This window comes from Lagopus leucura, unplaced genomic scaffold, assembly GCF_019238085.1.
Source record: "Lagopus leucura isolate 7727_CA_CO unplaced genomic scaffold, USGS_WTPT01 Super-Scaffold_100027, whole genome shotgun sequence".
Classification (NCBI taxonomy): Eukaryota; Metazoa; Chordata; class Aves; order Galliformes; family Phasianidae; genus Lagopus; species Lagopus leucura.
In genome coordinates this window covers 4,652,565-4,666,121 of record NW_024962278.1, presented here as the reverse complement: position 1 = coordinate 4,666,121, position 13,557 = coordinate 4,652,565, and the positions used below count along the sequence as shown (strand labels likewise).

Here is a 13,557-nt window from a genome sequence, read left to right as displayed (position 1 = left end):
GTGCTGCGCTGTGCTGCGCTGTGCTGCGCTGTGCTGCGCTGTGCTGCGCTGTGCTGCGCTGTGCTGCGCTGTGCTGCGCTTCATGTGAAGCTCCTGGCTTCAGCTTCAGTGCTGTAGGAGAGCAGCGGTTCCCTCCGCCGGACTTTTTTAAAAAATTTATTTATTTTAAAGCACGTGTAGCTGTTATACTTTATTAACTTCAGTTCCAACGAGTTGAAACCTCTGTCACTTTCCGTACTGCTTTTCTCCTGTTCTGTGTATCATCCATAGCGTGCAGCTTGCTCCGAGGCTCCTGTGACACCAAGCCTTCAGCTGCCCCGAGGAGCTCTTCATCCTCTGAAGCAGATCAGCGCGTTAGGAAACAGAACAGTGAGTAACCCTACAAGCTGTGCTGCAGTCCTTCTGAAAGCTGCACTTGTGAATGTCTGTGTGCTGCTACTGCTTCGTTCTTTTCTTTCAAGCTTTGTTGGTTCCTTTCTGCAGCTCATTGCATTCCTTCCAGATGTAAGAACATGGCTGTTCCAGTTTGTTTTCTATAAGGCCGTTTTATATGTGATCTCTACTGATTGGTGCAGTCTGTGCTTTAAGATACATGATTCAAGGACTTCACTAGATTTGCCTCTAGTGATATTTTCATGTTTGTTTTTTTTTTTTTGTACATAAAAAGTCCTTTGGGTGAAGCCTGGTAGTGTGAATCTGGATGGAGGGTATAAGCTTGGCAGAAGCTAATTTCTCAAAAAGGGCTTTTATCTAGAAGTCAGTCTCTGGACTTTGTTGTGTGCCTAGCTGACTAACACTGACTGCTTGAGTGCATTAAGAAAGCAGCTGGCTTTAGGTTGTGAGGTGGGTAGTCTAATGATCAGATAGCTTTTTGTCGCTGGTATAACAAATTAATTGTTTTTGTCTACCTTGGTGAAATTTTGTTAACTGTATGCACTCACACCCTTTTTCTTCACTGTTCTTTTCTGTATCCTCCTGCAGGTGAAACAAGTCTGAATGATGAGAATACAACTGCCTCTGGAGCTGGAAGAAGACTTGCATCTCTTGGATCACTAGTAAGATTTTTCTGTGGCATCTGCAGCACTGAGGTTAAAACCTCAGTGTGTTCATTTAAACCATGCACATCTCTTTTATACAATCACTTATCTATGTAAAATATGGAGCACATTATTGTGCCTGAATTCCTTATTAACAAAGGAGAGAAAGATAGATAAGTGGATTTTTGGGATCACATGATGATTACTTGAGCTTACAGAGTGGCTTGTTGGCTTTGCAGAGTGCCTGCACAATATTTTCATTAATGTGGATTGGTTTTTTTTTGTTTGTTTTGCGATTGTGTTTATTTTATTTGCATTCTTGCTCAGCATAGAACTATAACAAAGCTGCTTCTCTTAAAATCTTGTTTCTGTTTCTTTCATGTGGTGGCTAGACCAGAGCATGCACTTGATGGAGGAATAAAGAGGAGTTCTCAGTTCAATCTGTAAGGCTGGAGATTTGAAGATAGATAGGTTAAGGAGTTGAATAATAACTTACTAATTCAGTTTATTAGTACTTAGGATATAGGAAGAAGTTTTGCGAGCCCAGCTGCATTCAAGAGGTTAGTGTGGTGTTATGTAGCTGAAGAGATGTGTATGTCTCATGCCTTCTTGGTCTGCTTCCTATTGCAATGGCTGGGAGCTGTCCATTCAAGAAGGCACACCAGTACAGCTGGTCCTCATCTGTCCTATCTGTAGGAGAGTTTTTTCTTTTGTTACTGTTTCTTTAATAGTGTTGTCTATACTTATGTTTAACTGTTGCTGAACTAATATGTTGCTAGACATCAGTTAACATGTTTGTTTTCAACAGCCAGTTAGTGGGAGTCTGAAGCCTAGAAAAGATCTTATCCTTATGAGGGAGAAAAAGAAACAGAAGACACTGGAGAAAGAGGTATGAATAATCACTGAATTGCATTCACTTAATGTTGGCTGCTTTCCAGACTTAAAAAGAGAAGCTGGCATGATTTGCTTCTTTTACATAACATAGTGCAGCAGTTTTTCCCCTCAAAAACTGCTATAATTTTCAAGTTTAAGACGCAGCTAGCTTTTCCTTTCAGTACAGGTCTATGTACTCATATTTACTCTATTCATCTCAGATGTCACGTCTCCTTGGTTTGAAAACAGACACGTATTCTCTCACAAGTCAAAGACATGACTAACTCAAATTACAGTAGGCCAGTAGCACACAGTAAGACAGTTGAGAGTTAGAACTACAGTTGTGTGGCATGTAAAAAAATAATTCTGCATAATATCCTGTCTGAATGACAAAATTGAAGATCTCTGTTCTGAATGTAAGCCAATACAGTTCAGATAATCAGCCTTTTCAGGAAAACAGCAGTCATAACTTAAGGATTTTAAGAAGAATAATATCATAAAATAGAAAAGACCTCTTGTTATGTTCTAGATTCGTGCATTAGTGAGAGAACGTGGAGAGCAGGATAAAAAACTTCAGGCCCTGGATGAAGACTTTGTTAAGATGGAAGCTAAGCTGAGTGCTGCAGTTCAGGAGAAAACATCTCTTCTGGCAAATGTTGCTTGCCTGAAAAAACAGCTTCTGGAATTAACAAGAACCAATGAACTACTAAAATCTAAGGTATTCATACAGATGCTTATTTGCTTTGACTTGGTTGTTACTAACTTCCCTGGTCAAGAGTAATCTTCCCCATTGACACGTTTTCTGCACCCCTTCATTGCCTCACGTTCCGAGCGTGTCTTGTTTGGGACAGTGTGTGTCAGTGTAAGGACAGAGATGGGTGTGCTACCATCACTTACTGGGACACGTAGAGATCAGTGTTGTGGGTGGGAGGAAAATACTGTTTTAAAAGACTGAGTGTTTCATAGGAAGGTGTTATGCATACTGTTTTTTTTTTATCTATCTCTAATAAGCTATCTGAAGATAGTGTGCAGAAGAAAATGAGCAGTCTATGTATGGAGTTAATGAAGCTCAGAAACAAGAGGGATGCTAAGGAGAAGGTAAGCTGTTTTATACTGCACAGGACTGATCTGTTCAGGAACTACCAGTGAAGAGCTTGCAGCAGTTCTGCCTTTTTTTTTTTTTTTCTGTCCTCAACTCAAAATTTTCTGCTTTCCATTCAGTGGAATTAGGAAGGACAATCGATAACGAATGTTCCTCATTTTGCTGTTGATATGTAAAGTTCCTCTGAGCAAGGAACTCTAGAAGTACTTGTTTAAGTATCAGTTTGGTCAGGTAACTGATGTATTTGAAAAGCAGTAGCCTTAAATGAGCTCTTAGCCATGGTATGGGAACTGCTGAGTCACGGGCTGAGCCACTGATGGAGCACCTGGGGAAAGGACCTGGTCAGCCCTGGGAGCACAGGTGAAGGCAACTCAGCTGTGTGACCAGAGGGGCTGCAGCCTGGCTGCACCTCTCTTAGACCTCATTTAAGGGCTGACTGCCATGGGGAATGTTCTCTGGTTGGAGATCCCTTCTTTGTGGAGTTTTCACTGCTACCTAGAATTTTCTGATACAGGTGAGCAATCTTCCTTTACTTTATAGCACCTTTCTGTTATGCTGGTCCTTCTGTCATCACATCTCTGTTGCAATGCCTTTCCTATTGTATTGATCTGTCCAATTGCTACAGCTGTGCGTGGGTTTTCTGGGTTGTGCATGTCTGTAGTTATAGTGAACAGCTAATGTATCTGCAGATGGGTTATTTGAATATAGGAGTCACATTTAGCATAGCAGCTAGTACTGTAATTAAGTCCTTTTTATGGTTTAATTAAAAATTAATATGGCTCTAAGAAAATGGACTTTGTTCATACTAAATTCGGTTCTGGTGGTAACATTCATCTTTTTCCAGACTGCACTTGCAAAGCAGGAGAACATGGAAATGAAGCTGCAGGAAGTTCAAAGGAATTTGGAGCATTCAAAAGGAAAAGTAGCACAGTTACAAGAAAAGTTGTAAGTAGTAAGGAAAGGAATGGAAGTAGCAATGTAACTATTGTACTGAAGCATGTAGCTTAGAGAAAAATTAAGGTCATCCTTCTGTTGAGAGGAAACAGAGATTAGCAGTGGCCTGAAATTAGTTTTATGGAAGGATGTTTGGATGATGGCCACTGGAAAACTTTCCTTATATGAAAAGCGAATTTTTTTTTTTCCTTTTGTTCTCCTCTACTGTCTGATTGCTTGAATGTGAGCAGATGCTTTGTATTTATCTTTGTGTTTTTTAACTGTAATCTAATAATGCAGGTAATGTAATTGATGAAAGGAGGCAATGGTACTTTGTCTAGCTAATGCAGCCTATCTTACATACTCAGTTGTGGTAAAATGTACTACAGCATCTTTAGTGCAAATGGAAGCATCAGCCACACTTGATTATGGGAAGAATGTGTCAGTATTAAGTAGTGATCCAGTGACTGATTTTTAGTTGTTTGCCTGTAAACAAATAGCCTACAAGTAACTCTGAAGTGTTTAAATAGTGATAGGGAAAGTGTCCTGATTTTTTTTATTTATTTATTTTTATTTTTTAGATCTGCTACAGAGAGAGAGAAAGTGGATGATAAGTCTGACACTGAAAAACTCCTGGAATATATCACAGAGCTTGGGTAAGAATTGTTCTTGAACTGGATTGGGTACATTAAAAGGCAGCAAAATAAAGCTTTGTTTTTCTTGGTGAAGCAGAAGTTTGGGAACAATTCTGCTTAACAGTAATAAGGGGGGGGGAGGGGGGAGTGGTTATCCTTCCATGTAAATGGAAGGGAGTCAAAAGATGTGCCCATGTTTAGAAAGTTATTTGTATACAAAACTCAGCTTTTATTTTTATTTCCTCTGAGTTACTAAAAATTATGTATTGGAGGCATCACTTTAAAAAAAAAAGTGAACTTGGCAGTTTTCTGGTTTTTATTTTATAGCTGTGATGAATCATCCATGTTTCTGGTGCTTGAGGAGAATTATCAGTTTGACTGTAAACACTACCAGTTTAGTGCTGTGTAACAGGTGGAAGCACTACCCAGCTCCTCAGTTATGTGTACCTAGTCCAGAAAACTGAAAACACAAAAGCATTCCAATTTAGTTCACTTAAATCTGAACATTCCTTCTCCCTCAGTGTCCCACTTCTGCCTATTTGCTCAGTAAGAGGCTCCTTGTGAGCTTGCCTTAAGTTCTGGTTTATTGTGAAGTCTGGTTTATTTGTGTGTATGCTTTTCTGTCAAAACTCACTTCCTTTTAAAAAAAAAAAAAAAGTAATGATATAGTAATCATCTGTAAATGAAGTATAGTAACTAGTTCTGTTTTTAATTGAACTGAAGTGCATATTTTAAATTATGTGATTGTAAGCTTCTCTTAGAATACAGATTTTGATATCAATTGCATTTAATTTTAAATGCACCTGTTTCTAAATCAACCTGTTTTAATGCTGCAAAATAAGCCTAAGTAACAAAAGGAAGCTTTCCTGCTGAAAAGGAACACATTCAGTATTCCAAGCATCTCTCATTTGTGCTGAATTAAAATCTTAAAAATGAAGTTATGGTAACAAATAAATGTTATTCTACAGTAGTGTTGCAGAAACTGTAGAGAAATATAAACTAGATGTTGCTCAAATGGAGGAGACACTGATCAAGAAAGAGCAAGACGTGAAGATTCTGAGGGATACACTCAGAATGAAAGAGGAAGAATCAAATACACTGCTCAGAGCACTTAATGAACGGTGTGAGTTTCTAGAACAAGAAAAAGGTAATTGCTAGTTCTGGAATGCTGTTAACATAGTTGGGATCACATAGGCATCCTGTAAAAAAGTTTGTCTAAAATGCCACTGTGGATTTTAAGTGAAGTCATGTCTCAGCTTCAGCTGTGACCAGACCAGCCTGTATGGGAACAAGTCTGAGTCTTTATTTCCATGGAGACATACTGAAGTGAATAGTATGATGAAAACTGTTTCAATGCTGGTCTTCAATCAAAAAGTTGAATGTTTATTCCTTTTGCTTAATAATTAGTACTATACAGCTTTATTTCACTGTTAGTAGTTTACACACAAGTTCACAGCAGTACTGAGAATATGTCCAGCGGCTCTTTTTCACTGCTGCTCTCCCAACTCCACCCCACTCCTCTGAACTCTGAGTGAATCATTTAGCAGGCTTTCCCCAGCTGTGCCATTTTATTTGATAAAAGCTAATTGATTGAGATCAAGTTTGCTGTTGTTCAAGCTTAATTAGAAGTGGGATTCTTTCAGCTGGTTTTGATGAATTCCCAGATGGGTAAATTATGAGGTGGGTTTTTTCCTTGCTTGACTAACTTTAAAGCCAGAATGATAGAACTATCAAGAAAAGATGTTGTGCTTCTTTGAAGACAGAGAAGGCATTACCTGTTGCACTGATGCTAACTCTATGCAGAGAGAGAATCGTCTGAGAGCAGAGGAAAAGTCCTGAGTATGAATGCTGAAATAGAAGAACTGAAGAAAAAAGTTCTCATAGAAGAGCAAGAACACCAAAAACTACTTGAGAAACAAGAGGAATTAATCTCTCAGCTTCAGCAAGAAAAGGTAAACACAGACTCTAGTCTGAAATACTTTAATCCAAATAACTGAGACTCAATGTTCTGATTTTTTTTGGTTACACATCAAGTTTTTATATTTCTAAAGATTAAATCTTTAGAATGTAGAAGTGGGTGCTGGTTAGCAGAAGCTGTGTGCTCTTCTTGGAATAACAGCTCTTGTACAGTAGTTCCAGTTTGCCCATTTGCCCTTCTGTGCTTTAAAGATTGCAAAGTAGCCTTTCATTCTTAAGAAACTATCAGTAGTTTTAAACCCTGTGATACTCTGCAGGAATTGTCTGCATCTATGCACCAGAAGTTACTCAATCTTCAGGATGAGGTAACGAGTGAGAGATGTCTCCTGGAAGAAGAGTTGAAGAGTGCAATGAATGAGCTGGACAAACTACATGCTAAGGAGAAGAAAGCTGAGAAGCTGGTGAAGCTGTTGGAAAAAGAAACCAAATCTAAAGCCCTTGAACTTGCACAGATGGAAGTGAAGTTAAAAGGGTTTGTGAAATGAACTGAGTTTAAAGCTATAGAAAGGGAAAAGTGGAATCAGCAATGTACACAAAGCTTTTGAGCCTCATTCAGGCTTTAAAGAGACCTGAACGCATATAAACTTTTCTTGCTGTTGTTGATTAATTATGGCAGATAGGTTTTCTATCCATATGAGTGATTTATTATAAATTATCTTAAAACTGTTTAACATGCTTGAAGTGCCAATACTGTAGTAATGTGAAGTTACTGTTAAATGTTAGCTACATCTGAGTTGTATTAGATATTTATACCCTAGACAGGGCAATTGCTAGGAAAGATTTTTTTTTCGAGCAAGTTGTTGTTTGTGTTGATGTATTGAAAGCTTACTAGCAGGCAGTAAACCTATTCCATGAATATTTTGGAAGTTAAGAGTGGGGGGTAGTGTTTAGTTAAAGCTGCTAAATCTGAAGATTGTGCTTTAATTCATGAGAAGTTGTGACAGGATACTGGTATGTCAGGATTAATATATTGCTGCTCCTGCAGGCTTTCTGTAATTGATAACAGCGTTTGGTAATGTGTTCAGACATGCTTATGTCCAGCATTGAAATGCTGAATGCTTGTTTCAGGAAGAATGCTGAGTTGGAGCAAATCAAGGAAACGCACAGCAATACAGTTCTGCAAATCCAAGAAGAGCTTAACAACACGCTGCGTAAACTGGGAGAGAATGTTGCTGAGTTTGAAAGGTATTTCAGTTCCATTAAAGAGTAGGGCAGTGATTTTTTTTTTTTTTTAATTAGAATTACAATTATATACGCTGCTCATTTATGAGCAGTGTTTTTTTGTGGTGGAGTGTTTGGTATTAAGCTATTTGTTTTGAGTACCAGTCAGTTATAATGACATGCTCAATAATCGGGAAGCTGTGGATGTTTCTACCAAAGTCTAATCAAGCACTCAAGTGCTCTCCATTTTCAATGATAGCTGCAACTGGTGAAGACCATCTCTGTGCTCTGAAATAACTTGCAGAAAGCCTTCCTGATTCAGTGCAAGTTTTGAGACTTAACAAGGTTTTTTTTTTTTATCCTACAGCTTTTGCAAACCTTCTCAAAATATTGAAGTAGTACATTGATAAGAATGCAAGGCATCCCACAAGTGTTGATGAATCTTTCAGATGTAGTCAGTCTTTCAGTGTTTGTTTTCACCAAAGCATGAGTGATCCATAGTATTCCTGCTTAAGGCTTTATGGGTTTATACTTAATCTATATTTTGTCTAAAGTGGCAATACTTATCTTTGCACTGTCATGGCAGCTACAAGACAACAACAGCTGAAGAAATACGCAGTCTTAAACTGGAGAACACTTCTCTGCAGGAGCAAGTTGCTGACCTGAAAAAAATATGTGAAGATAATCTACAGCTGCTCCAGGAAGCAGATTACACTAAAAACAAGGCAAAAGAAGAATGTGCAAGGTATTGGGCTGACAAACTTTTCCTCTACCTAAAGAATGCTAGCCAAGGCTTGCTTGCCTTCTGCGCTAGAAATTATCAGTTTTATCCAATAAAATGAGTACTCAGTGTAGCCTTAAATTTTTTCATTTTCTCAATTCATAGGTTTGAAAATACTGATAGACAAAATGAATTAATGTTTTATTAATTAGTAAACTAATTGATTCAGTTAATTACTAAGTAGCTTTCCTTCATGTGGACCCATAGGTGAAAGTTGAACTGGTTCTGTTGGAATGTTGCTCTTAGAAATATCAGTTACATTGACTGTTCCACAAATGAACAAGCTCTATGGAGCAGATGAGCAAATATTGAATTTGTATGTGATGATCTACTACTGCTTTCTGAATTATGTCTGTCATCTCAAATTCTGCTTACAAGCAGATGCTGCTTAACAGATTACTACCCTGCAGTGAAAGAAACCAAAGACCTTCCTTTGCTTAATGTGCAGCTGTAAGTAGCAAAACCAGCTGTTGTCTTAGGCCAGTTATTGTGGACGTGCTTCTCTCACCAGCTAACTGCAACTTAGTGATTCAATATTGTCCTTACAGCTCACTGTGACAGACCAGGTATAAGTCTGCTGTTGTGGGCAACTAACTGATGATTGGAGGATATCAGAGAGTTGGGTGTCAAAAGGTTCCAGTATACAAATGCCAGTATTAGGCAGCCCTGGTAACTGCTTGTACGTTAGGGAAGAACATATTGTGTGTGTGCTAGCCTGCCTTCCCCTTTTCTCTTAATGCTCCTAGCTAGCTCTTAAAGCTGAGGTTGGGTTTAAGCCCACAATTACACTTCAGTCTTTCCAGCCATTCCATGAATCAACTTTCCTGACTTAGAAAAGCATTTCTGTAATGCTTTTGCTGTCTTGTTTACCCTTAGCCACGATATTAAGGTTAACCAGAGCACAATCATAATCATACTTGCTCCAACTTATTTCAGAACGCTTTTGCTACTTAAGGTGTTGTCCTTTTTTTCCCCCAGCTGCTTGATGTTTCCTCCAGTTTCTATTTGAGTTGTGGGACTTTTTTGGCTTGTTGTCTTAATTATTAAAAAAGCTGAGGAATTATTTTTTGAGTTGGTCATAGTAGACTGGCAGGAAAAGGATTGTTAGTCTCTACCTAGATGGTGCAATGAACAGCTGAAGTAAGAGAAGGAAAGCAGTGTATTAGAGAACTTGGAAATCCTTGGGAGTCATCCACACTACTTGAATAAACTTGTGTGTGCAAGTCTAACTAGCCAGGTGTCTTTCACTAAGAGTTGCTAATACTTAACAGTAATAAATACAAGAAACATAATGTTGCCTTGCTTTCAAAAGACAGCTTCCTTGTAGAAGTTAAACTGTAGGTCTTGCGTTTGAGTGTTTTCTGGACTATATTTCTATCTTAGAGTAATGTTAGTACAAATCTTAATTTCATTTACTTCAGAAACAGCTTCTGAATGTGGTGAATATTGTTTTTACATTTAGCTTTATTTTATTTAATTTTAATTTACTCTGAAGATGTTTAATTGGGCTTCACTAAGGGTGGCTTATGTTTTCATTAGGATGATTTTAGAAGCCCAGACAAAGCTTGCTCTAAAAGAAGCAGAAGCAGAGAGAACAAAAGAGTCTTGCCTCATACAAGTGACAAAACTACAGGAAAAACTGGAAGAGTTAACTGAAGATCTGAAAAAAAAATCTGAAGTGGAAAAATCAAGGTGACTTCTGTGAAGCTGAACTTGGGTATTGCAGCACACTACAGTAGGAAGGTGTGCTGAGAGCTAATAGTAAAAATGATGCAACTTTACTTTTTGTTTCTTAGGAAAACCATACATGAAGACATGACCTCTAGCTTAAAAGAAGAGATAAAGACCTGGCGTAATCTATATGAAGAACTGCATAACAAAACTAAGCCCTTTCAGGTGTGTAAGGAAGTCAGTTCTCACTGGTATCTTGTTAATATTTATGTGGTTGAATCAAGTTCTGCTCTTGATAAATAAATAGGCTATTTCTTCATTTGAAGGCATTTATTCTGCAGCGTTTTTGTAAGTTAACATCCCTTGATACAGTTGTTTCCCTTTCCAAACCATTGTCTGTACTTGCAGATCTCCATTTGGGAGGAAGGGTGTAGTGGGGGAAACAAAAACACTCAAATTTTATTTCTATTAAATGTACTATATGTTTCAGCAACAACTAGATGCATTTGAAGCAGAGAAAAATGCTCTTCTAAATGAGCAAGGTGCAGCTCAAGAAGAACTGAATAAACTAAGTGAAGCGTATGCTAAACTACTTGGCCACCAAAACCAGAAACAAAAAATCAAGCATGTTATGAAGTTGAAGGAATATAATACCCACCTGCAGCAGGTTTGTCAAATAAGTTAAAAATGGAGAATTTAACTGTTTGCTTGATTGTTTTCTTATGCTAAATCCTCCAAATTCTTGCAGGCTAATTCTGCAGACTCTGTTTTCTGTAGCTGTTGATTTCCCTGAATGAGCTAGTTTAGAATAGGCCATCAGTCTCCAGAACAGCAAGGGGATCTGTTAGCGTTACGTACACAACATACAGAGGTATCTTTCCTGTTTTTCTTTATCTAACTCCTGAGTATTTTTTTCTTCAGGACATCTCAAAACTGCGTGCGCTTCTTGCAAAAGAGAAACAAACAAACAGAGATCTGCAGGAGCAGCTGTATACAATTCAGGGCGTTAGGCGTTTTGATCCTTCTAAAGCTTTCCAGCATGATAGCAAGGAAAATATTCCTCCAAAAACTCCTTTTAAAGAAGGTAAGCGTGGATATTCATAAACTCAGTCCTTGTGTATCTTAAATGTATCCAAAAAAGATATGATAGTCTTGCTCAATGTACCCTACTGGGAAATGAAGGAGGTGGCACATGCTGTATTTCACAGCAGGTACTGGAGGCTACAGCTGTGTGGGATCTTCTCAGTGGATTTTTTGCCACTGCACTTCCTAGCCTTGTTTTTTTTAACCTGGGATCTATTTGAAGTCAGACAGCAAAGCTTGCTTGATGTTGAGAAGTGGGTTCTGGAGAGTCAAGTGGTTTATGTGATATTGCAAGATGCGAACCTAATTATCCTGCTGTTTGTCACCTACTAACACTCTTCTCACAGCTTACCTGCTGTGTCCAGCACTACCTCTTACAAGAGCAGCAAGAGTAAGAAGGGCTCAACTAGATGTCTGAGCCCATCTTTTTGAGCTGCTACCTTACAGAGCCTTATCCTGCTGTAGCTGTACAGGTAAAAGTAAAAGGCCTATAGGTAAAAAATGGCAAGAGTGCAAAAAGGGAAGCAGACTAGGAGAGAGAAGCAGCAATTAATTTCAACTAGGCCTTCACTTCAGAATGTTTCAGTGTCTGAAATCATGGTCTTGCCTGTTAGGTGGTATCTAGTGCCTCCCTCTCCCCCACCAGACAAATATCTGCTCAGTTTGGAGGGAGCAATTGTGCAGCACAAAAACTCAGTGATGTTTTTCTTTTGCAGGCAATAGAAACAAAGTTTAGTCTCTTCTCATTGTTGAGGAAACAAGTACTACAGAAGATTTCAACAGACCGTTCAAGATGAACTTGGCTGCCATCTGTAATAGGCATTGCTATGAATACTTGGGATGTGATTAAAAAAAAAAAAAGCCATTTTCAGAAAACAGCTTGGTCGTACTCTTACTTGAAGACATAACTGGTATGTTCCAGATTCCTGGTACTGCCACTATAACTGTCATTGTTTGACTTGCTTTGTTTTCTGAAGGTACTCAGTTTTCAACAGGTCAGCTTGAGTTCAGAGAAGGTGAATAATCATGAGGGAACAGGGATGACAAACAAAACATGCCTTTGTGAATGTTATTTTGTAACTATTGAGTTTCTGCAGTTTGTTAAACTAATTTTGCTGGTTATGGTTGCTTTGATGCCAAGGGCAGAAATGATTTCTAAAAACCCTTTTTCCTTTGTGGCTTATGTAATATAGAACAAATGTAAAAACTATATTGTGTAGTTGGCATGGATATTTTTAATGGGATCCATATTTAAGGCGTTGTAACTTCATTCCTGGGGCTGGATAATGCAACTCTTCTCAGAAAAAGATTTCCAGGTAAAACTCAAAACAGCTGCTTTGTCCATCTAAATGTTTGTATCATGTGGCTCAGATAAGTGTCTTAAGGGGAGTTTGTTTTACAGATGCTGTACTCGCAAGACTTAAATTGTCATGGTCATTTTAGTTGTCTATCTTAGCTGATCTTATGTGAAAGAGAATACTAACGGAACTTGGTTTGAGTGAGAGGATGCCCACTACACACTGATTGTGTAGAACTGTTTTTGGCAAGGTGGAAGTAATCTGTTGAAATGCATCAAAAATCAAGGATATTTTAGAATAAATATTTCCAATGATGTTTTGTCTTTGTCCTTTGTCAAGAGATGAAAACCAAAATCAAATGATGTTGTAAATGACCTGGTGTTCCAAACTTAAATCTTCACAACAGAACTCACTGTCAGTCTTGCCTGAAGGACACTGCAGTTTTCTAATCTTACTGAAGAAACTATTCAGTTGAACTGCATGTTGTAGGTGACTTGCAAATCCCTTATTCTCTCACTTCCTGTGAATTTCTATTAGTACAGAAGTAATGGAACTGAAGTGAAATGTGGAACTGCTTTTGCTAATAGTATGCATTACTGTCTTGTACATGGGTGCTGCAATGTACATAACTTGAGGTATTTAAACTGACACCACAAGGTTATGAAGCATGGGGGTACTGAGAAAAGATGTGTATTAAGTCTAAGGAAGTATGTGGATAGATCTGGTAGCTAATGCGATCTTTGTGTGTTTGCTGTGCTATTTGAACTTCTGAAGAGGAGGATTGAATTGGCAAGATTCAATTTACACATACAAAATTTGCAATGTAGGAGCTTTTCTGAAGCACAGAGTTACTTGAATGAAGAACTTGAGAGAATTTCAGAGTGTCAGGGTTCTCAGTCAGACAGGAGAAAACTATAAAGCTAGCTGGTTTTGTTTGGCTTTTTTCTCTGAAAAGCAACTCTGTGAATGGAGTAAAAGAAACCTACGGAGGATGGGGGCCTGGGCT

The 13,557-nt window shown here is 38.3% G+C and overlaps 1 protein-coding gene across 2 annotated transcripts in view; it reads left to right on the top strand.

The window, feature by feature from the left end:
- The window catches only part of HMMR (hyaluronan mediated motility receptor), a 13,103-nt gene extending 238 nt beyond the window's left edge, over positions 1 to 12,865 (top strand). The window contains exons 2-18 of one of the 2 annotated variants that reach the window (XM_042880680.1): positions 271 to 369; positions 982 to 1,055; positions 1,846 to 1,926; positions 2,440 to 2,628; positions 2,922 to 3,008; positions 3,857 to 3,957; positions 4,527 to 4,601; positions 5,552 to 5,727; positions 6,384 to 6,532; positions 6,815 to 7,029; positions 7,626 to 7,742; positions 8,305 to 8,463; positions 10,039 to 10,191; positions 10,296 to 10,395; positions 10,661 to 10,837; positions 11,092 to 11,254; positions 11,970 to 12,865. In XM_042880680.1, coding sequence (XP_042736614.1) covers positions 271 to 369; positions 982 to 1,055; positions 1,846 to 1,926; positions 2,440 to 2,628; positions 2,922 to 3,008; positions 3,857 to 3,957; positions 4,527 to 4,601; positions 5,552 to 5,727; positions 6,384 to 6,532; positions 6,815 to 7,029; positions 7,626 to 7,742; positions 8,305 to 8,463; positions 10,039 to 10,191; positions 10,296 to 10,395; positions 10,661 to 10,837; positions 11,092 to 11,254; positions 11,970 to 11,989 — 2,135 coding nt within the window. In that variant the 3' untranslated portion in view covers positions 11,990 to 12,865. Of the gene's footprint in view, positions 1 to 270; positions 370 to 981; positions 1,056 to 1,845; positions 1,927 to 2,439; positions 2,629 to 2,921; positions 3,009 to 3,856; positions 3,958 to 4,526; positions 4,602 to 5,548; positions 5,728 to 6,383; positions 6,533 to 6,814; positions 7,030 to 7,625; positions 7,743 to 8,304; positions 8,464 to 10,038; positions 10,192 to 10,295; positions 10,396 to 10,660; positions 10,838 to 11,091; positions 11,255 to 11,969 lie in introns of both variants that reach the window. The other variant, XM_042880679.1, reaches the window with a different exon arrangement.
- Positions 12,866 to 13,557: the final 692 nt, after the last annotated feature.